Raw genomic sequence first — 24616 nt, 5'->3', positions numbered from 1 at the left:
ATCATTTTTAATGGAATGCTAGACATTGAAAAATATGAAATATTTTAGAGATAATTTGAAGCTGTGGGTGATACGGTTTTTTTTTCCTTCAGAGAAGATTTACTTTACTTACTGTCTACAGGTGATCACCTCAATCTAGTTAGGGAGTCAGCTGATTTTAGGCGAGGTTTCCGGTCTTTGTAAAGGCTGGTCAGTTGTTGTTCACCCTTACTCCTTAGGCATAGTCTTTCAGAGATTCCAACAGAAAGCCTGCCTGTTTGCCAGCAGCACACTACCTTGGGGGGCCCTGGACTCCAGTTTTTATATGCCCAGCATCATGAGACTGTAGACTGCTTTGTTTAAGCTCTTCAGCTTCTCAAGCCCCTGCTGAATGCTGAAGTTAGGGAGTCCCATTCAACAAGCTTCTCCAGATACTCAACCAGCAACATCTACTTTGATCTCATTGGCCAGAATTGTATCCTATGACTGTCCTTAGCCTGTATCACCTGGCTTCAGAGGAGACTAGGAAATGTTTTTTGTTTTTTGTTTTAAAGATTTTATTTATTTATTTGACAGAGAGAGAGATAGCGACAGCAGGAACACAAGCAGGGGGAGTGGGAGAGGGAGAAGCAGACTTCCCGCTGAGCAGGGAGCCCGATGCGGGACTCGATCCCAGGACCCTGGGATCATGACCTGAGCCGAAGGCAGACGCTTAACGACTGAGCCACCCAGGCGCCCCGAGACTAGGAAATGTTTTGCTGAACTCAAAACTGTCCTCTTCAAAAAATAGAAACAAAAAACCCCCAGAAAAACAAAAAACACCGAACTTGTATCGCTACAATCCAAATCTATAAAATGATAACAGATATAAATGAAACTAAACTTTTGTGTCAATGTATTAAGGAATACTAAATATTTCTTCTAAAATGTTCATAGATTTGGGTTTCTAACACTAAGAAGTAGCTTTAAATAATTTTTAAAACTTTTTTTTTTTGCTAAAAAACAGAACACATTGGTAGTAGAAATTTTAAAATCTAGATGAGCAAAAAAATCTGAAATCCTACCAAGCAAAGGTAACTTCCATCAATATTTTAGTAGATGACCTTGTAGTAAATTTATATAGTAATATATATAGTACATTTTATTTTTACAAATTAACATTATATTATACACCCTGATTTGTATCTTGTTTCTTTTACTAAGTATCATGTATATATTCCCATGTTAAAGTATACAATGAGGTAGTGTTTTACAGTTTAGAAATTACAATTTCCTTGGTTTAATTCATAATGCTTTTTAATTTTAGTGTTCCACCCTAATAATAAATGTCTTGTGTCTGTCTGTTCTGTCTCCACTCTTTTCTTGACCAAGTTAAATACGCAATTATGTTATTGTTGACTAATACCAAAGGAATGGTCTTTTTAACAGCCAGTAGGAGTAATGAACATAGTAGGTAGGCTCTGACTCAGGGATAATGATTCCTGGTAGAATCCCATTAAATAGATTTTTTTTTATTTCTAGGCTTTGCTTGATACAGTGCTATGATTTTTAGTTGTGAATGAAATTATTATACTTTTTTTCTCTATTTAACAGTTTCTGTTGTTTTAGAAATAGAGTAGATCCTAGACATTTCCTGAGAGACAGTTGGGAATGCCCTGTTAGCATACAATTTCTACCATAAAATGCGTACATGTTAAAATAGTAAAACTGCTTTGAGATGCAAATGCTGATGCAGTCTGCTAGGCCCACTCACTGGGCAAGTGACACACACATGCTGGCCTGACAGCGAAGATGATTCAGAAATTTAACTGAGTAATACTAAAAATTACTACATATCACGGACCTCTTCCGGGTCACTCTCAAATGGTAGGGGTAGAGAATATTAAAGCAGGATTAATGAGAGACCTATTTCATAAATTTTATATGATTTTATAAATATTTGTACCTGGATTTTTAGTGGAAAATTTGCTTAATTTAGTTCCAATTCCACCTTACTGCCGATTCTGCTACTACTGTTGCCTTTGTTTCTTTAGAGCTTAGCTTTCTCATGCAGACTTTTGTGCTGAGATCCATCAATGTTTATTGCTCCTCACTCAGTATCCATCTAACCCTGAGCTTTGTAGTTAGTGGACCTCAGATTGACTCTTATAGAGCAAACCCCCATAAAATAGTGAAGCTGATTCAGGTTAGACTCCTGTGAAAGAATGTCTGAGAGGGGTTGTTCCAAAGAGGAAGAGTGACTTGATAATGAACTTTCCTACCTCTGATGAAATTACTTATGTCATCAGCCTCTAGACATCACACCCCTGAAATCTCCACTGTGGGAATTTGTCTTGTCAGCTGGGTGGAGGTAATCCAGGACTGATCTTAACCACTTTAGAATTGCTCATAACCAGTTTAGAATTGCTCATCGCCAGTGGCAGGGTGGAAATATCAAGCTCTAGATTATATTGTTCCTAAACTTTTGTTTCATGAGAAGTTTATAGTTTGCTTTAAATTTATACTACTGAATTTTTAAAAAATCCATTTATTAATAGTTGTTGAAGAAGGTATGAAAGTATCCCATTTTTCATCAGTGCTATGGGTCATATATTGTTATCTTTATTTATTGTCTCTCCAACTAGACTATGAACTTCTTATGAGCAGTGATTGTGTCTTATACATCTATTGATTCCTACCCAGTCCTACAGTGCTTACTAAAATATAGTAGATATTCCATAAATCTTAATTTTCAGAAAAGTGTTGACAAATTGAATCTTACTAGTTTTAACTTAGTTTTATTGTTTTAGAATTGTATGATTTCTCTTGACCTTTAATGATAGTGCCTCTGTTCTTATTGATGGTTTATCTTTTCTGGAAAAAACATTCTACATTTTATAATCTGCTTTCATTTCAAAATTTCCTAAAACATAAGTGCCATCTTTTTTTTTTATCCATGGTAACTGAGATTCATAAATACTTTTTGAACTGGGCATTAAATTCTTAGATTGGAGTACCATGTCTGATATAAGCATCTGAGTTCTAGATCTACATTGTTGGTTATTCATCATTTAACAAGTACTTAATGTGGGCAAAGCCATGTGCTAGGGATCACTAAAATTTAGTTAGTGAACAGCTAAATATTATTGGTACCATTGGAAAAAGTACTTACCTTTAATATTTTGTCAGTAAAATAGACCATTCATTTTTTTTCTCATTATAGGGTAAAGTTCACCTTGAATTAAAACTGAATGAACTGATAACAGAGAATGGAACTGTGTGCCAGCAGCTTGTTGTACAGTAAGCATATTTCTTTTACCAAAATCAGCTGGAAATAATCCTCCATCATGTATTCTTTGAATCTTAAGACAACACCTTATTTTATATACTTCAGAAACTTTTTTTGAGAAATGAAACTCTGCTGTGTCACTCCTTTATTAAGTTGATTTCCAGTTTGTCTTCTCATATCTACTCTACTCAGGTTACGATCGGTCATTAATTCATTCAACCTTATGTATTGAATGTGGGTTAAATGATAGAGATAGGCAGTAGGCTGTTACAGGACCCCGACTAAGCATATCTAACTCCCTGGCAGGATGGAGTTGGAAAGGCTTCCTGGTGGAGGGCCTCTAGAGACGCTGATACCACAGAGCTGAGCATTAGGAACCCTGGGACTAAAACTAAATGGCTGCCTTGGGATGTACCAGTATCGATTCTTACCTACTTTAAAATTCCCCTTTTGCCCTCAAGTCATTTTTTGTGGCTCAGACTCTAATCTTCTAACTGCTCTGGAAATGCAGATTTCCAAGCCCAATCCTCTGCCTTTTCTCTTCCACCCAGATTTTTCCTGTGTTATCAGGAAACTACTGGATATCCCTGACTTCTTCTGAATGTTTTTCTTTGTCTTAACTGATAATCTGAATATCCCGAGTTACTGTTTCCTCTACTGCCTTCTCAGTTAGAAGCTGTTTTCTCCCGTACCCACTTACCTTAGAGTGGGGAGTGTTCCTCTGCTAGTGCTGCTCCAGACTATAATTTCTTATCCTTACTATGAAAGCCCCAGCTCCTTTGAGGCATTTTCCCTGTCTCTCTCCCTCTCTCTCTACTTATTTATATTTGTTATGTATCTAATATTACTTTTTTAACTCTTTTAAAGAAGGTTGCATATATCATGATCCTTATTAATAGTGTGTATTTCCTAAGAATAAGGATATTCTTTTAAATAACTCTAGTACAGTTATCAAATTTAGGAAGCTTAACATTATTATAATAAAAGTATAATGTATAGTTTTTGCATTCCAGTACTTTAATCTAGTTACTTTATTTTACTTTTGTCAACTGTCCCAATAATATCCTTTAAGATATTTTTTTCTCTGCAACAAAGGATCCAGTCCAAGATCATGTATTACATTTAGTTTATATGTCTCTTTAATCTCCTTAACCAGTAATAATTTTTAGCTTTTCTTTACCTTTCATGTTACTGAGATTTTTGAAGAATACAGGCCAGTTATTTTTTTTTGAATGTTTCTCAATTTGGATTTACTTACTACAAACAGCTCAAGATTTGTTTGTAGTAGTTTTCCCTCAGACTGAGAGCATATAGTGAAAGTGTTTGGATTAGTCCCTTCCACCATTCCCTCCCTTGCTCACTTTGGTTATGTTGTAACATTTGAAATAGTTGGTTTGTTTTGGTTTGTTTGCAGTCAGTTTAATGTTTTTTTTTCCCCCATCCTTGTTGTTTACTTTTATTTTTTTAAATATGTACAATATTAGCATGACTTCAGAAGTCAAAACTCTACCAAAAGGCATTGCTCAGAGATGTGTTTAGTTCTCTCTCCCTATACTCAGCACCAGGACACCATGACCTGATTTTGGTCCCTATAGTTTTGCCTTCTTCAAAATGTCGTATGAACAGATTCATGTAATATGTAGGCTTTTGTGAATGGCTTCTTTCACTTAGCATAATGCTTTTGAGATTCATCCACATTGCTGCACATATCAATAGTTATCTTTTTTTAGGTATTACTTAATTTACCTTTTTTTTTTTTTAAAGATTTTATTTATTTATTTGACAGAGAGAGACAGACACACAGCGAGAGAGGGAACACAAGCAGGGGGAGTGGGAGAGGGAGAAGGAGGCTTCCTGCCTAGCAGAGAGCCCGATGCGGGGCTCGATCCCAGGACCCTGGGATCATGACCTGAGCTGAAGGCAGATGCTTAACGACTGAGCCACCCAGGCGCCCCTTAATTTACTTCTTGTCATAACTTGGTATAGATACTGTTGTATGACAAAACAATGCGCAGATTGGTTAAATAAGCCCAAATTTATACAGGAGGTAGTAGAGTCTGGGTTTGAACTCTGGCAGTTTGATTTTTTTTTTTTTTAACTTCTTTCTTTTGAGATAATCATAGATTTATTTATAAGAAATTGCAAAGTACGGAGAGGTCCTGTGTACCTTTCACTCAGTATCCCTCAATGGTTACATCTTATAAAACTATAATATAAAATAAAAACCAGGAAATTGACATTGTGCAGTGTCCAGCATATTGTGTTTTATCGTATGTGTAGATTTGTGGTACCACTGCAATCGAGATACAGAACTGTTCTATCACCATAAAGATCTCCCTTATGCTACCGTACTCTTTTAGTCACACCCACTCCTTCCCCCACTACCATCTGTAACCTTTGGCAACCTCTGATCTGTTTCCAGATCTATAATTTTTGTCATTTCAAGAATGTTATGTAAATGGAGTCTTATCATATATGACCTTTTGAGATAGGCTTTTTTCAATCACATCCATCCAGTTGTGTGTAATTTCTTACAAATAGAATATAGTTGGGTGTCACTTTTTAAAATCCACTCTGCCAATCTGTCTTTTATTTAGTGAATTTGTAGAATTTACTTTTAATATAATTACTGATGTGTTAAGCTTAAATCTGCCATTTTTTGGTTTGTTTTCTGTTCTCTATTTTATTTTTTTCCTGTTTTCTTTTTCCTCTGGGTCTTTCTTTCTTTCTTTCTTTCTTTCTTTTTTAAGGATTTTATTTATTTGACAGAGAGAGAGACCGCGAGAGAGGGAACACAAGCAGGGGGAGTGGGAGAGGGAGAAGCAGGCTTCCCGCTGAGCAGGGAGCCCGATGTGGGGCTCGATCCCAGGACCCTGGGACCATGACCTGAGCCGAAGGCAGACGCTTAACAGATGAGCCACCCAGGCGCCCCTCCTCTGGGTTTCTTGAACATATTTTTAGAATTCCATTTTGATTTATCTGTACTGTTTTTCTATCTGTAGTATATCTCTTTGTATAGTTTTTCTAGGTATGGTTTTTTGGTGGTGTTTTAGGTATGACACTGTACATGTATAATTTATTGTAGTCTACTGGTATTGCCATTTTACTGGTTAGAATAAAGTGTAGAAACCTTACCTTCTTTTAAATCCCTTTACCCTCCACCATTTGTAATATAATTGTCTTAAATATTTTCCCTATGTACATTGAGAACCACATCAGTGTTACAATTTTTGCTTTAGCCATCTAACACAATTTAGAAAAATTAGAAAAGGGAAGACTAAGTTCGTTGTTTTTTTTTTGTTTGTTTTTTTGTTTCTTTATTTTTTACATCCTACTTATTGTTTAACTAGCCTTTGTATTTCAGGCAAAGCACAGAGATGTATTACCCATATTTTTGCTCTTTCCATATCCTTTTTTCCCTTCCTGTTGTTTTAGGATTCCTTCTTTTATCACTGTCTTTATGTTTAGAGAATCTCCTTTTACCGTTCTTTTAGGGTAGGTCTGTGAGTGACACATTCTTTTAGTTTTCCGTTATCTGAGAATGTCTTGATTTCTTTATTCTTGAAGGACATTTTCAATGGATATAGAATTCTTCATTGACAGTTCTTTTTAAGCACATGAAAAATATGTCACTTCCTTGTGGCCTTTATGGTTTTTTAATTCACTGTAATTGTTTTCCTTTGCAGGTAATGTGCTTTTTCTCCCTGGCTGCTTTCAATAGTTTGTCTTTGGTCTTCTATGTGTTTCAGTTTGACTCTGAGGTATCTTGGCATAGATTTCTTTTTCTTTTTTTTTTTTTAATTTTTATTTGACAGAGTACAAGCAGGGGGAGTGGCAGGCAGAGGCAGAGGGAGAGGGAGAAGCAGGCTCACCACTGAGCAGGGAGCCCGATGTGGGGCTCGGTCCCAGGACCCCGGGATCATGACCCGAGCCAAAGGCAGGTGCTTAACTGTCTGAGCCACCCAGGCGCCCCTCTTGGCATAGATTTCTTTAGGTTTATCCTGTTTGGTGTTTGATCAGCTTCTTGAATCTGTATGTTTATGTCTTTTGCCAAATTTGGGAAATTTTCGGCCATTATTTCTTCTAATACTTTATCAGCCCTGCCATCTTTCTCCTCTCCTCTTGAGATTTAGATGGCATTAATGTTAGATCTTCTATTATAGTCCCACAGGTCCCTGAGGCTCTGTTTGTTTGTTTGTTTTCCCCAGTCTGTTTTCTCTGTTCATGTTGGGTAATTTCTGTTGTTCTGTTTTTTAAGAATCACTGATTATTTCCTCTGTCCCTTCCATTCTGCTGTTGAGCCCATCTGTCAGGTTTCTTATTTTGGTTCTAAGTGTCAAAATTTCCATTTGGTTCTTCATACCTTTTATATCTTTGACTTTCTATTTTTTTTACTGAAACTTTTTTTTCATTTATTTCAGATGTGTTTGTAAATGCTCAATGAATCTTTTTTTTTTTTTAAGATTTTATTTATTTATTTGACAGAGAGAGATGAATCACAAGTGAGCAGAGTGGCAGGCAAAGGGAGAGGGAGAAGCAGGCCTCCCGCTAAGCAAGGAGCCCGATGCGGGACTCGATCCCAGGACCTGGGATCACGACCTGAGCCGAAGGCAAACGCTTAACCGACTGAGCCACCCAGGCGCCCCTCACTGAATCATTTTTATGATGGCTGCTTTTACATCTTTGCCAGATAATTCCAACATCCGTGTTATCTCAGTGTTGTCATCTGCTGATTGTTTTGTTTTGTTTTTTTTTTTTTCCATTTAAAGCTGAAGATTGGTGTTTTGGTATGATGAGTAGTTTCAGACATTTTGGGTATTAAGTTATGAGACTCTGGATCTTATTTAAGTGTTCTGTTTTAGCCAGACTCCTTGACACTCTGCGGGTGAATGGAGAGGAGTGCCTATGCATTACTGTCAGGTACAGATAGAAATCCAGGTTCCTGACTCAACCTCTGCTGATAAGCCTGGGGGAAGAGTGAGAAGAGTTCCTTATTATTGCTGAATGGGAGTGGTAGTTTAGGCTCCCTTTAGTCCTCTCATGCGGCCACTCTGGCTGGGATGGGGAGGAGGGCCTCATTACTGCTACATTGTGGCCCTCCACTGACATGATGGTTGAGAGGATTTGGTAGTTACCCCTGTAGGTGGTAAAGGTCTTGTTTTCCTACTCAGCCTTCTCTGACATCACCCTGGCATGAAGGGGGAGGAGTGCCTCATTGCTACAGGTGGGGATGAAAATCCAGGTTCCTCAGGTGGTGTCTGCTGACACCATGCAAAGGAAGAGACTGGGTTCCTTCATACTAGGATTGTTCCAGAGAAATAAGATGGATGAAGAAAAGAGCAAGGAAGTTAAGGAACCTGCAAGAAAAAATGATTATAGTAAGGGGGAAGGGGGCTTGTTACAGCTTGTTAAAGGTGGGGGGAAGGGGGCTTGTTACAGCTTGTTAAAGGTGGAAGTCTAGGCTCTCTCCTCAGTCTTTGGTCTTTGTTGTTAGGGGTTTGGGTGGAGCCAGTGTTTTTCATGGTGTTTCATTAGAGTAAGTGGTTTTTTATTGTCTAAAAATGGTTTGTCTTGCTAAGCTGTCCAGTTCCTGGTCCTTTGGCTAGAGAGAGCTGGCTTTTTCTTAGGGCATTTTTTGCCCATGCCCACTGGTGTTGTTCCAGGTTGGTGGCTTCTCTAGCAATCACTCTTGAGATATATAAAATACAAAAAAAGCTCAGGTAATTCACTCCCATGTCTTCCCTTGGGTTCCAAGATCTCTAATTGGTTTGCTTCTCTTCACTTTTCAGAGTTTTCTTATGTTTGTTATATATTTAATGCCCAATATTTTTAGCTATACCTAGTGGGAGGACTAGGGAGGCATGCATCTACTCCATCTTGACTTGGAACTGGAAACCAGTTTTTTTTTCTTCATGAGTAGTATTCCATTTGTTTATCTGTTCACCAGTTGACAGATATTTGGATTGTTTCCAGTTTGAGGCTATTATAAAGAAAGCTGCCGGGCGCCTGAGTGGCTCAGTTGTTAAGCGTCTGCCTTCGGCTCGGGTCGTGATTGCAGGGTCCTGGGATCGAGCCCCACGTCGGGCTCCTTGTTCAGCAGAAAGCCTGCTTCTCCCTCTCCCACTCCCCCTGCTTGTATTCCCTCTCTCGCTGTGTCTCTCTTTCTGTCAAAAAAAATTAAAAATAAAAATATTTAAAAAAAAAGAAAGCAAGCTGCTATAAATGTTCACAAGTAGGTCTTTATATGGGTATATGGTGGTCTGTATTCTTTCCTTCTTTCTGTTCTTTCTCACTTAAATCTCCATGGTTCATACTCACTGGCCTGCAGTAGCAGAGCTCCAGTAGCAATTTTGTGGAATTTATTATTGATTTCTCAACTTCTAGAAGTATTTCGAAGTGCATGGTATTCTCTGTTCTTTAGTAATACTGCAGGCATAGTTTTATATGTTGTTTTCTTTGTGCCACTTGCTGAACTTACAATTAGGGGGTAATGTGTGGAAATGTTCATCTCCTAGCAGTTACTACTATCTTCCAGACCTGGAAGCTCCCCACTGCAGCATTTCTTAAATTTCAGTAAGACTTCTGTCCATCAATCTTTACCACATTCTTACCTGCTTTTATTTTTCAGTTCCCTCTAGGTCATTTTCCATGATCTATCACTATAATCATTTTTTCTTGCAGGTTCCTTAACTTCCTTGCTCTTTTATTCATCCATCTTATTTCTCTGGAACAATCCTAGTATGAAGGAACTCAGTCTCTTCCTTTGCATTCAGTCTGCACCTGATTATTGCTGGAGAAAATCACACAGATGGATTTTACTTTAAATTCATGATCACAGACCTTGTATGGGTACTTAAAACTTCCCTGGAGTTTTACTGTGCTTCTCTAGTAACACCTGTGAGATCCTCCATCACTATAGACTGTAAATTGGTCGCATTTTCCTGAATCTAAATCTGCAAACCTGTGTTGGCATCCATCTTTTTGTCCTTATGTTATTATAGTAGAGGAGGTGCCCCGTCTCTTATTGGGGGTGAATTCTTCTATCTGAACTCTGGATTCTTTCTATTTCCCCTACTCAAGGACTTTGTTCCTTCAGTTATTCCTTTTTCTGTTTTAGCAGCTTCACCTTCTCTTTTAGATTGTTTTCATCAACATGTAAGACATGTTCTAGGATCTCCTATCCTAAAACGCATGCCTCCCCAGACCTCATCTCCACCTGACTCTCCCAGCTACCATCCCCATTTCTCTGTTCTCCTTTGAAGGCAGACTTCTCAAAGTAAACTTGCTTAATAGATACAGGGCTGTTTGAGTGTGTGTGTGTGTGTGTGTGTACTAGCTCTATTCACACAGAAGGCCTAGAAGCAATGTCAGCCCAGTAGCAGTGAACATAGCATCCATACCTTGGTTTTTAAATATCATTTTCCAGTCAGTACTGTCCAGTAGATCTTTTTGTGATGATAAAAATGTTTTATAACTTAACTGTCCAATATGGTAGCCACTAGTCATATGTGGCTATTGAAAACTTAAACTATGGCTAGTGCAACTAAAGAATTGAATTTTTAATTTTGTCTAATTTTAATTAATTTAAGTTTAAATAGCCACATGTAGCAAATGGCTACAGTATTAGAGCTACTCCAATAAAAAGAACCTGAATTTTTTTTAAGCATTGGTTGATTCAGGACTTGAACATGGGAAAATACAAGATGAGCTCAGAGCATCTATGAAGTCAGAAAGTAAGAAAGTGCTAATAATAACAATAATAATAATAATAATAACGACGACATGTAGAAAGGACATTGAAGCCAACTTGAAAGAGCTCCAAGTAACCAAACTGGGACAACTTGAGCATCAAAATAAATAATGAAAATTAGAGAATAAATCCATGAGGCAATACTATAGAATAAAATGTCCATGAGCCAATGCTGATATATAAATAAACAAACACATTGGGGAGAAAGGATTACTTTTTCTTTAGTAGAATTCTAATTAACGAGTGTAGGACAAATGATGGAAATAGAAAATCAACATTGGCATACTACAGTAATAATTAGTGCAGGGATAAATCATCTGTGGATGCTAAATAAGTGGGCCTAAGTATGAAGACAAATAGCATATTTGCGTAGTCTCAAAGAATCTCACCATAAGGTGTCTGATAGATACCAACTTACCTGTGTGACCCAGGTTAATATCACTGGTAATGAGACATCCAGCCTCCTAGTATGATGCATAGAGAAGGACACCAACATGCATAGCTTCAGTCTAATCATGAGGAAACATCAAATTCAAATGAAGGAATATTTTACAAAAGAACTGGCTAGTACTGGCAAGATCATGGGTCGAAGAAGAAAAACTAAGGAATAGTGTTTTAGGATGAAAGAGACTAAGAAGACATGACAGCTAAATGCAGTGTGAGATCCTATATTGCATCCTGGACCAGAAAAAGGACATTGCAAAATTTGAGTAAAGTCCAGAAGATTAATTAATATTATCGTTAACATTGTATCAATGTTATTTTCCTGTTTCTATAATTTTACTCTGGTTAAACAAAATGTGAATACTGGGTGATGGGTATAGAGGAACTGTATATATTATTTTGCAAGTTTTTGAAAGTCAGAACTTACTTCAAAATAAGTTAAAAAAAATTGTCTATACCTTGTGCATTTAACTCAGGTCTTTTTTCTGAGCTCTGCACTCATACATCCACCTGTCTTTTTGGCAATTCTGCTTTGATGTCTCACAACATTGCAAATTTAACACATGTGAAACTGAAGCATTGCCTGTCATATCTGTACAGCTCCTTCCCATAGCCTTAGCAGCTGGAACCACCATGTGCCTAATTACCTAAGCCAGAAATCTGAGAATCATTTAAAATCTTTTCTCCTCTTTGCCCCCATACACTGGATCCCTTTCTTATTGATTATATGAAATATTTCTTGAATTTTCTAATTTTTAATATTTAATGACATCTTACTTCAAACCAGCAACCATTTGTTATCTTGACTGTTTCAATAGTCTTAGCTGGCCTTCTACTCTGCAGTCCGTTCTCTCCATAGCAACCCAGAGCAGTCTTTTAAAACATAAATTAGGTCATGTCATTCCCCTGCTGAAATACTTAATGATTCCTGTTGCATTTAGAGTAAGACCCAAGCCCTTTAACTTGGCCCATAAGATCCCCTATGTTCTGATGTTGCCTGCCTCTCAGATTTCATCTTGTGGTATGCTTCCTCTTGTTCATATGTTCACTGGCCTTCTCTCGATTCCTCAAATGTGACATACTCTTCCTGTTCAGAGATACACATCTGCTGTGCTTTATGCCTGGCATGCCCATTCTTCTAGCTTATTCCTTGTCCTCCTTGAAGTTTCAGCTTAAATATCACTTATTTTAAAATAGGGCACCCTATTCTTTTTTTCTTCATAGCACTTGCCACTATTTGTAATTATTATTTTTTTCTTTATTGCTTGTCATCTGTTATTTCAAGTAGACTCTAAGCTCCATGAGAGCAGGAACATATTTGTCTTATTCACCTCATCACCCCCAGAGCCTGGCACTAATAGGCACTACATAACTCTTTGAAACAACTAAATGAAAAAAGAAGGTAATATTTGTCTTCTTAAAGGATGAATAGAAAGTAGCTTGCCTAGGAAAAGTGAGATTTTTTTTCCAGAAGGAAAGAACAATATAGGCAAAAGTATGGAAGAAGAAAGAGGGAGGGAGAATAATTAAAAGCGGTTTGATGTTGCCGAGCATATGAAGCTCAAAGATTGGTCAGATACTGGTGACATAGGCTGGAGCCAGATCTTGGAGGCTATTTTGTACCATATGAACTTACAAAACTTACAAGAGCTCATGGAATTCTTTTTTTTTTTTTTTTTAAATTCATTTCTTTTTTTTTTTTTTTTTTTTAAAGATTTTATTTTATTTATTTGACAGAGAGAGAGAGAGACAGCTAGAGAGGGAACACAAGCAGGGGGAGTGGGAGAGGGAGAAGCAGGCTCCCGGCCGAGCAGAGAGCCCGATGCGGGGCTCGATCCCAGGACCCCGGGATCATGACCTGAGCCGAAGGCAGACGCTTAACGACTGAGCCACCCAGGCGCCCCGAGCTCATGGAATTCTTGAAAGATTTTAGACAATAGAGTAATATGGACAAATTTGCATTTTAGAAAGATCAGATTTGTGACAGCAGTAAGTGTAGAAACTGGGAGGTGAATTTGAAGGGTGTTAGGGTGATCCAAGTGAGAGATGATGGATTCTGCACCTGAACAGTTGTTACAGAAATGAGAGAAGAGGACAAATGAAGAAATATTTAAAGAGTAGAATCACTAAAACTTACTGAGTAGATACAGAAAGTGAGGAAGAAGAAGGAATGAATCTGAGTGTGGCTCCTAGATTTCTAGATTGTGTTACTGGGTAGGTGGTAGAGTTTACAATACAGAGAAAATTCTAGAAGAGGAGCTCCTTTAATAAGAGATGGTAATGAGTTGAGTTGTAGCTGTTCTTAAACATCTAGGTAGAGATTTCCATCAGGCATTTGGATATAAAAATCTTAAACTTTGTGGTGAGATCTCATATAGAAGTGTAAAGTTGATGGTAGTTGTAGCCATAAGAATAGATGTGATAAAAACAACCTTAGAGGGAGGTTATATAGTGCAAAGAGAGCAGCTGACTGAAAAGAACAGATCCAGCAGTAGAAGTAGAATAGCATGAGAGGAAAACATGAGGGAGACAGGTGATATGAGGAAAATTACTAGAGTGAAGGCCAAGGAAACCAAGAAAGAAGAGGTCTTTAAAGCAGTAGGGAGGGGCGCCTGGGTGGCTCAGTCATTAAGTGTCTGCCTTCGGCTCAGGTCATGATCCCAGGGTCCTGGGATCAAACCCCACATCGGGCTCCCTGCTCAGCGGGAATCCTGCTTCTCCCTCTCCTACTTCCCCCTGCTTGTGTTCCCTCTCTTGCTGTGTCTCTCTCTGTCAGATAAATAAATAAAATCTTAAAAAAAAAAAATAAAGCAGTAGGGAGTGATCAGAAGTATTGCATGCAGCCAAGAAATCAAGTAAGAGCCTTGAAAAATATGGATAGCATTTAACACTCAGGGGACTTTAATGAGGAGAGTTTCCATAGAATGATGAACGTAGAAAAAGTAGATTTCAGTAGGGTGAGGAGTGAAAGGAGTGGAAGGGAGGTCAAAACATTTGGAAAGGCAAACAGAAAAATTAATAAGGTACTGGGTGACTTGAAGTCCAGGCAGTGGTTTTTATATTAGAGAAACAGACTGAGGGAAAAAACCTGGTGGGGAGGGGAGGGTTAAGAGGGAGAAAAACAAGTTGAATATATGGTTGTTTGTTGCTAGTATATAGAAATTTAAAAAAAAAAATAGTTTGTGTTCTGCAACCTTGTTACATTCACTGATTTGTTCTACTAGCTTGTGTATAGATTCCATAGGATTTTGTGTAGATGATTGTGTCATCTGTGAATAGACAGTTTAACTTCTTCCTTTTTAGTCTGGATACCTCTTATTTCTGTTTCTTGCCTGATCGCACAGGCTAGATAGAACCTCCAGTACTATGTTGAATAGAAGATGTGAGAGCAAACGTCTTTGTCTTATTCCTTATTTTAGGGGGAAAGCATTCAGTTTTTTTACCATTAAGTATGATGATAGCTGTTGTTTATCAGGTTGAGAAAGCTCCCCTCTGTTCCTGGTTTGCTAAGAATGTTTATCAAGGATGGGTATTCAAATGATCTTATCCTTTTTCTGTTTTCATCTGTTAATATGGTGAATTTTGTTGATTGATTTTTGACGTTGAACCAACCTCCACTTGGTCATGTTGTATTATTGTTATATGTTGTTGGCTTTGATTTGCTAAAATTTTGTTAAGGTTTTTTGTATCCATGTTTATGAAGGATGTTGGTCTGTAGTTTTCTTGTAATGTCTTTGGTTTTGGAATTGGGAATAATGGCCTCATTGAATGAATTGGGAAGTATTCTCTTTTTTTTCCCCCAATTTTCTGGGGTGTTTGTATATAATTAATGTAATTTATTTTTTACATGAATAGTATAAGAATTCACCAGCAAAGCCTTCTGGGCCTCGAGTGTTTTTGTTTTGTTTGCTTTTTGGTGGGAAGGTTTTTAACCAGGAATTTAGTTTTTTTAAATAGATATATAACTATTCAGATTTTTTTACAGTCATCTTCGGTAATTTGTATCTTTTAAGAAATTTGACCATTTAATCTGAGTTGTCCAGTTATTTGGTATAAAGTTGTTCAAGTTACCCCTTTTTATTCTTTTAATATCTGTAGACTTTGTAGTGATGTCATGTCACTCATCCTGATGTTGGTAATATGTGTCTGTACTCTGTTTTTCCTAATCAGTCAAGCTAAAGTTTATCAATTTTAATGACCTTTTAAAGAAATGGCTTTCGAGGCACCTGGGTGGCTCATTCATTAAGCGTCTGCCTTCGGCTCAGGTCATGATACCGGAGTCCAGGGATCGAGTCCCACATCGGGCTCCTTGTTCGGCGGGAAGCCTGCTTCTCCCTCTCCCACTCCCCCTGCTTGTGTTCCTGCTCTCGCTGTCTCTCTCTCTGTCAAATAAATAAATAAAATCTTAAAAAAAAAAAAAGAAATGGCTTTTGATTTCACTGATTCTTGAATGTTTTGTTTTCTGTTTTGATTCCCATTCTATTTTTGTTTACTTTAGGTTTAATTTGTTTTTATTTTTATTTTTTTTTAATTTTATTATGCTGTGTTAGTCACCATACAGTGCATCATTAGTTTTTGATGTAGTGATCCACGATTCATTGTGTTTTTATTTTTTAATTTTCTTGTGATGGAGGCTGAAGACAGTGACTGAAAACCTTTCTTCTTCCCTAATGTAGGTTTTGAGTGCTATCCATTTCCTTCTGAGTACTGTTTTAACAGCATCCTTCAAATATTGATATGCTGGGTTTTCATTTTAATTCAATTCAAAATATTTTATAGTTTTTCTTTTCTTTTATTCTTCAACCTATGGATTATGTATATATATGGATATATATCATGAGTTATTTTGTTTCCAAGTATTTGAGGATTTTCCTGATATCTTCTTGCTGTCGATTTCTAATTTAATTCGGTTGTCAACATATTTTGTATGGTCTGAATACTTTTCAATTTGCCGAGACTGTTTTTTGGCCACAAAGTGTCATTTAATCTTGGTACATGTTCCATGTGCATTTGAAAAGAATGTGTTCTCTGCTTTAGGTGGAGAGAGATTTTTTTTTTTTTTAAGATTTTATTTATTTGAGAGAGTGTGAGCAAGAGAGAGAGCACTCAAGGAGGGGCAGAAGGAGAGGGAGAAGCAGACTCCCCACTGAGCAGGGAGCCTGATATAGGGCTTGATCCCAGGACCTGGGGATCATGACCTGAGCCAAAGGCAGACACTTAACCGACTGAGCCACCTAGGTGCCCCTGGATAGAGTATTTTTAATAAATGTTAATTATGTCAGGTTGGTTGACAGTCTTATTTAACTTTCATTCTTAATTGCTTTATCAGTTATTGAGGGAGGGTGTTGCTGTCTCTAACTGTTTGTGAATTTGTCTATTTCTCCTTGTAGTTCTATCAGTTTTTGCTTCGTTTGTTTTGTAGCTCTAATGTTAGGAGTTTAACATTTCGGATTGTTATAACTTCCTAATAAATTGAATTCTTCACTATTATAAAATGACCCTCTTTATCCCTGGGAATATATTTTGTTGTGAAATCTACTTTGCTTGATATTAATATAGCCTCTCTGGCTGGCATGCTAACTTGCTTACTTTCTCTTTCTTTTTTTCTTTCTTCCTTTTGGCTGCTTTTCTTTCTTTCTCTCTGTTTCTTTCCTTCCTTCCTTCTTTCATGTTTCTAATTTAAGTTTAATATTATAAGATTTTTGACTTTATACTGTATCTCTTTCCTCTTATATTGGAAATTTTAATCCCTGACAACATTAACATAATTATCATCATTATCTTATGAAATACAGAGAATAGATTCAAAATAAAGCCAGTATTACCACTGGCAGTGAGGTTACTGAATGAAGTTTAAAAGGTCTTACTGTATTTGTTCTAAGGATGCAGAGTCAAATACTGTGCCCTTGTCTGTTGAAATAATTCTCTTTTATTGGTTTCTCAGAGTTGTTTTTTATTTTTATGTTTAATTTTACTTGAAATATATAAGTTTCTTATGTTCCCAAAGTCAGGACTTATATGAGGTATGTTTGGAGAAGTATCACATTCATTCCCAACTCTCTACCCTCCATATCAGAGTAATTAGAGAATAGGGATTTACCTTATTCTTTTTCACAACTACATAGAATTCCACCATATAGATTTACTATCAGTTATTCAACCAGACCCTTACTGATGGGCATTTTGGGTTGTTATCCATAGAATCAGCTTTCTTTTGATTGGTATTAGTATGTATTTTCTGTTCTTTTAACCAGAACCTCTACATTTTAATTGGTGTGTTTAGACCATTTACATATCAGTTGATGTGTTTATTACTCTGTCTTCATGTTTGTTTATCTTTTCTTCTGCCATATCCAATCTTTTGTTAATCCCACTCAGTGTGTTTTTTCATGTCAGACGTGTTTTCATCTTTAGAGTTCCAACTTTTAATGTTTTCTATATCTCTGTAGAGATATACAATATATGAACATGAATACATGAACATATGAATATAGTTTTTAAAATTTATTATTTTTTAAATTCTAGTATAATTAACAGTGTCGTATTGGTTTCAGGTGTACAAGATAGTGATTCATCAGTTCTCTACATTGTTCATTGCTCATTATGATAAATGCACTCTTAATCCCCTTTACCTGTTTCACCCATCCCCCCACCCACCTCCCCTCTGGTAACCATCAGTTTGTTTTCTATAGTTAAGAGTCCTTTTTTTGCTTCTTTGTTTTGTTTCTTAAATTCCTCATGTGAGTGAAATCATATGGTATTTGTCTTTCTCTGATTTGTTTCATGTAGCATAATACCCTCTAGATAGATCCATCCATGTTGTTGCAAATGGCAAGATTTCATACTTTTTTATGGCTTAGTAATATTCTACTGTATATATATACTACCTCTTTATCCATTCATCTATTGATGGACACATGGGTTACTTCCATAATTTGGCAATTGTAAATAATGCTGCAGTAAACATAAGGAGTGCATATATTTTTTCAAATTAGTGTTTTCATATCCTTTGGGTAAATACCCAGTAGTAGAATTACTGGATCAAATGATAATTCTCTTTTTATATTTTTGAGGAAGTTCCATCCTATTTTTCATAGTGGCTGCACCAGTTTGCATTCTCACCAACAGTACAGGAAGGTTCCTTTTTCTCCACATCCTTGCCAATGCTTCTTGTTTTTTGTGTTTTTTATACTACCCATTCTGACTAATGTGAGGTGATATCTCAGTGTGGTTTTCATTTGTATTTCCCTGATGATGAGTAATGTTGAGCATCTTTTCATGTGTCTGTTGGCCATCTGCATGTCTTCTGTGGAGAAATGTCTGTGCATGTCTTCTGTCCATTTTTAAATTGGATTATTTGTTTTTTGGGTGTTGACTTGTATAAATTCTTTATGTATTTTGGATACTAACCCTTTATTGGATATATCATTTGCAAATATCTTCTCCTATTTAGTAGGTTGTCTTTTTGTTGGTTGCTTCCTTTGCTGTGCTTTTTATTTTGATATAGTCCTAATATTTTATTTTTGCTTTTGTTTCCCTTGCCCAAGGAGACTTACCTAGAAAAATGTTGCTGCAGCCAGTGTCAGAGAAATTACTGCCTATTCTCTCCTATTTTTCAAGGCTTTGGGTGTCACATTTAAGTCCTTAATCCATTTTGAGAGTTTGTTTTTTGTTTTTTTTTTTGTATATGGTGTAAGAAAAAATGGTCCAATTTCATTCTTTGGCATGTAGCAGTCCAGTTTTCACAGCACCATTTGTTGAAGAGACTTTTTTCCCATTTCATATCGTTGCTTCCTTTGTTGAAGATTAATTGATCATGTAATCATGGATTTATTTCTGGGCTCTCTATTCTGTTCCATTGATCTGTATGTCTTTTTTTGTGCCAGTACTCTATATCTTGAAATCTGGGATTGCAGTACCTTCAGTTTTGTTCCTTGTTTTCAAGATTGATTTGGCTATTTGGAGTCTTTTGTGGTTCCATACAAATTTTAGGATTATTTATTCTAGTTCTGTGAACAAGGCTGTTGTTTGAAAGGGATTGCATTAAATGTGTAGATTGCTTTGGGTAGTCTGGACATTTTAGCAATATTTGTTCTCCCAATCCATGAGCATGGGATATCTTTCCATTTGTTTTTGTCATCTTCAAATTCTTTTTTTTTTATTATTATGTTATGTTAATCACCATACATTACATCATTAGTTCTTGATGTAGTGTTCCATGATTCATTGTTTGCATATAACACCCAGTGCTCCATGCAGAACGTGCCCTCTTTAATGCCCATCACTAGGCTAACCCATCCCACCCCCATCCGCTCTAGAACCCTCAGTTTGTTTTTCATAGTCCATAGTCTCTCATGGTTTGTCTCCCCCTCCGATTCCCCCCCTTCATTTCAAATTCTTTTATCAGTGTATTATAGTTTTCAGAATACTAGAAGATCTTCCACCTCTTTGACTATGTTTATTACTAGGTATTTTATTGTTTTTGGCACAATTGTAAATGGGATTTTTTTCTTAATTTCTCTTTCTGCTATTTCATTATTAGTGTATAGAAGTGCAATGAATTTCTGTATATTGATTTTGTATCCTGCAACCTTACTGAATTCATTTAGGAGTTCTGGTTTTTTGGTGGAGTTTTTAGGGTTTTCTATGTACAGTATCATGTCATCTACAAATAGTGAAAGTTTTACTTCTTCCTTACCAATTTGGATGCCTTTTATTTCTTTTTGTTTTCTGATTGCTGTGGCTAGGACTTCCAGTACTATGTTGAATAAAAGTGATGAGAGTGGACATTCTTGTCTTGTTTCTGATCTTGAGGGGAAGGCTCAGTTTTTCCCCATTAAGGATGATTTTAGCTGTGGGTTTTTCATATAAGGCCTTTATTATGTTGAGGTATGTTCCCTCTAAACTTACTTTAATGAGGGTTTTTATCATGAATGAATGTTGTACTTTGTCAGATGCTTTTTCTGCATCTGTTGAAATGACCGTGTGGTTTTCATCCTTTCTCTTGTTGATGTGATATATCATGTAGATTGATTTGTGAATATTGAACCACCCTTGCATTCTGGGAATAAATCCCACTTGATCATGATGAATGATTTTTTTAATGTATTGTTGGATTTGATTTGCTAATATTTTGTTGAGGATTTTTGCATCCACTTTCATCAGAGATTTTGACTTGTAATTCCCTTTCTTTTGTAGTGTCTTTATCTGGTTTTGGTATCAGGGTAATGCAGGCCTCATAGAATGAATTTGGAAGCCTTCCTATCTCTTGTTATTTTTTGGAATAGTTTGAGAATAGATATTAACTCTTTAAATGTTTGATAGAATTCACCTGTGACACCATCTGGTCCTGGACTTCTGTTTCTTGGGAATTTTTTGATTACTGATTCAGTTTCATTGCTGGTAATTGGTCTGTTCATGTTCAAATTTTCTATTTCTTCCTGATTCAGTTTTGGAACATTATATGTTTCTAGGAATTTATCTATCTCTTCTAGGTTGTCCAATTTGTTAGTGTATAATTTTTCATAATACTTTCTTATAATCCTTTGTATATCTGCGGTGTCAGTTGTTATTTCTCCTCTTTTAATTTCTGATTTTGTTTTTGAGTCCTCTCTCTCTCTCCCTCTGGGGAGTCTGGCTAAAGGTTTATCAATTTTGTTGATCTTTTCAAAGAACCAGCTCCTGGTTTCATTGATATGTTTTATTGTTTTTTAAGTTTCTATTTCATTTATTTCTTCTCTGATCTTTATTATTTCCTTCCTCCTCCTGGAGTTTTGCTGTGCTTCTTTTTCTCGCTCCTTTATGTGTAAGATTAGGTTGTTTGAGATTTTTATTGTTTATTGAGATATTTTGGCTCCTATTTTTTTTGATTCTTTGTGTTCCTGGTTATTTTCTGTTTGATTCTAGACATTACGAAGTTTCTGGATATTTTTATATTTTTATCAGTACACTTGACCCAGTTAAGTAACTTGGAAACAGTTTCATTCTTTTGTGGTTTGCTTTTAAACTTTGATGGATGGAATAAGAGCAGCCTTTAGTCTAGGACTTATGTTTTCTCAATCATGAGGCAGCATCTGTGAATTACCAGGTTTCATAATATGGCTGGTAGGACCTTATGCTAGCCATTTGTGGGCTTCAGGAATTGTTCCCTCTGCTCTTTTTTTTTAAGATTTTATTTATTTAGGGGCGCCTGGGTGGCTCAGTCGTTAAGCGTCTGCCTTCAGCTCAGGTCATGATCCCAGGGTCCTGGGATCGAGCCCCGCATCCGGCTCCCTGCTCCGCCGGGAGTCTGCTTCTCCCTCTCCCACTCCCCCTGCTTGTGTTCCCTCTCTTGCTGTGTCTCTCTCTGTTAAATAAATAAAATCTTTAAAAAAAAAAAAAAAAAAAAAAGATTTTATTTATTTACTTAGAGAGCAAGCGAGAGCATGAGTTGGGGGGGAGGGGCAGAGGGAGAGGGAGAAGCAGACTCCCCGCTGAGCAGGTAGCCCAGTGCGGGACCTGATCCCAGGACCCCAGGATCACAACCCAAGCCGAAGGCCCTCTGCTCTTTTCAAATGATTCTTTCCCTAGCCTCAGTTTCCTCACACGTATATGCTTATCAGCACTCAGCTAATGACTCCAGGGGGATTCTTGTAGCTCTCTGGAGGTTTCTTTCTGTGCAGCTTTTCTTTTCTCTGGTACTCTGCCTTGGGAACTCTAGTTGCCAACTGAGAACTCTCCCTCTAGCAGTAAGCTGGGACAGTTAGGGGCTCACTTCATTTCTTCTCCCCTCAGAGATCAGTGTCCTGCACTGCCAATTTTGTTCCTCCCCCCCCCCCCCCCCCCCCCGGTTATTTCAGGCAGGGAGGTAATTCTTTTCCCTGTTACTACATCTTGGCTGTACGTAGACGTTAACACTTGTCTTCTAGTTTAAAACAACAACAACAACAAAACCTCAAGGAGGAGATTTAGGTTATTCTATATTTTAAACAATTTGGGCTAAATTTATTTTCCTTTGCAATTTCTAGAAAATGTATTAATATCAAATGTCATATTTAAACAAAATGTAAGATGGTTTAGTATACCAAGCTCATTTGCAACATTTGTTTTCTGCTTATCCATGGTTTATGATATGAATTTGCTTGATTCACTGATTAGAAGAATAGTTGTATTCTCGGTAATTAGAAAAATATTTCATGACATGCAGTAAATAAAATAATTTGTATTTGATAATACTGAGTTTGTCAGAAAACAATTTTAAAACTATCCTACATTTAAAAGTTAAGACCACTTCTGATGATTTTTATAGATTCATATTTCTGGCTTATGGACATCATTGTTTTGCGTTGTGAAGTATTCTTATAGAAGTCTTTGTATAATGAACTGCATTTTTCTTAGGTTTTTTTATACTTAATAAAATTATAGTGACTTTCTATAAGATTTCTCATAATTAGTGTTTACATGAGATGAATTTGGTATTACAAGGAGAGTAATACAATAAATTCAGGTGCAGTAGGGAATGTAGAAAGACACTGGACTGTAGAAACAGTTAAGAAAGTAGAAGTTGGGTCTTGGCCCACTTTGTACAAGTAGTATTACCTCTTTAGCCTTATTTTGTTACTGTCGCACATAATCTTTTTGGGCCTTTTTTTCTTCTTTAAGGTGTTTTTTCTCAAAGGCAGTTGTGGGAATTAGATACATTTTGTGAAAATACATGGTAAACTACAAATGCTATATAAAAACCAGGTATCATTTTGAGATTTAGCCTGAGGACTGTAAGTTTCAAACGGTATATAGTTGGAAAATTTGACTGTACCTGAACCTAACATTAATAACCAGAATGATTATCTTGGCCTGTGCTTTCTTTGGTTTCAGAAATTTTTAAAATTTGATTTTTGATACTCAATTTAATAGAAATGAGTTAAATTATCATTTATTTCTTTACTTGGCAGCACAGCATATGCACTTCACCCACATATGTGATCTGTGGGTTGTGGAGAGAAATAAGGATGTTGCTCAATAGCCCACATCTTTCAACAAAGAATACTTTTCAGCAACTCTCATGAGTTTTTCGTAGACATTAGGAAATGCAGACCCTTAGATGTTAAACTAAATTCGTGAACTAAATACCGAGTGAGGAAATGTGGGGAGCAGACCATTAAGTTAGATTCTATGTCCTCTGTAAATACCAGTGACTTTACCTATAGATCGGATTAGAAGACCTTAGTTTTTAAGTTCTGAAACATTTTCTGCAGAATGATATAGGAGTTGTTACTGAGAATCAGAATAAAAGGCTACAGAATTGTGGGAGGCTTGCCCTCTATTTATGAATCAGATTTCAAGTGGAAACCACAGTCGTTTCCTTGTTTCTCATTCATGCTTTAGCAGAGGATGTGATGCCATAGATCTAGCTTGGTTTGTAGTTTCTCCTTTAAGGTTCACACCACATTCTTTTCCTGTTTAGAAGCCACAGCAGTTTTAATATATTGTCAAACCACAGACTGTACCTTGCTGGATATTTAGTGGGGGGATGTGTGCTACATATTATTTGGTAGTCCCAGTACTGATTGTGGCAATCTAGTTTAAGTCCTATTTCAGAAATATAGCATAAATAAATAAGTGCACAGTATAGATGGATGTATTTGGGGTAGGTGGTATATAGGCATACTTCTGCAGACTTGTGGAAAACAGTTTTAACCCTTTGAATATATTAATTTGTATTTAAAAATAATGCTTTATGTTGTTAAACTTGAATATATGTTAACTTTCTTTTATTCTTCCTTAGCATCATGGCATGCCATGGGTTGCCTCTCATAAATGGACAAAGCTGTGACCCTTATGCAACAGTTTCTCTAGTGGGCCCTTCTAGGTAATGTTTATTTTTTTTTTAAGTTTTTATTTAAATTCCAGTTAGTTAACATACACTGTAATGTTAGTTTCAGGTGTACTATTCAGTGATCTAACACTTCCATACAACACCCAGTGCTCATCACAAGTGTGCTCCTTAATCCCCATCACTCCCCCCACCCACCTCCCTGCTGGTAACCAACAGTTTGTTCTCTATAGTTAAGAGTCAGTGTTTCTTGATTTGCCTCTCTCTCTTTTTTTTTTTCCCCTATGCTCATTTGTTTTGTTTCTTAAATTCCACATATGAGTGAAATCATATTATGGTATTTGTCTTCCTCTGACTGACTTAT

The 24616-nt window shown here is 36.7% G+C and overlaps 1 protein-coding gene across 6 annotated transcripts in view; it reads left to right on the top strand.

The window, feature by feature from the left end:
• RASA2 (RAS p21 protein activator 2) overlaps positions 1-24616 on the top strand; it is a 144337-nt gene that overhangs the window by 44963 nt on the left and 74758 nt on the right. For all 6 annotated transcript variants that reach the window (XM_078071060.1, XM_078071056.1, XM_078071063.1 and 3 more), the window contains exons 5-6: positions 3182-3258; positions 24205-24288. In XM_078071060.1, the coding sequence (XP_077927186.1) occupies positions 3182-3258; positions 24205-24288 (161 nt within the window). The remainder of the gene's footprint in view (positions 1-3181; positions 3259-24204; positions 24289-24616) is intronic.

Source organism: Halichoerus grypus, chromosome 1 (genome assembly GCF_964656455.1).
Source record: "Halichoerus grypus chromosome 1, mHalGry1.hap1.1, whole genome shotgun sequence".
In the NCBI taxonomy this organism is placed as follows: domain Eukaryota; kingdom Metazoa; phylum Chordata; class Mammalia; order Carnivora; family Phocidae; genus Halichoerus; species Halichoerus grypus.
Note: the sequence above shows the minus strand (reverse complement) of the source record. Positions and strands in the feature narration are given on the sequence as shown.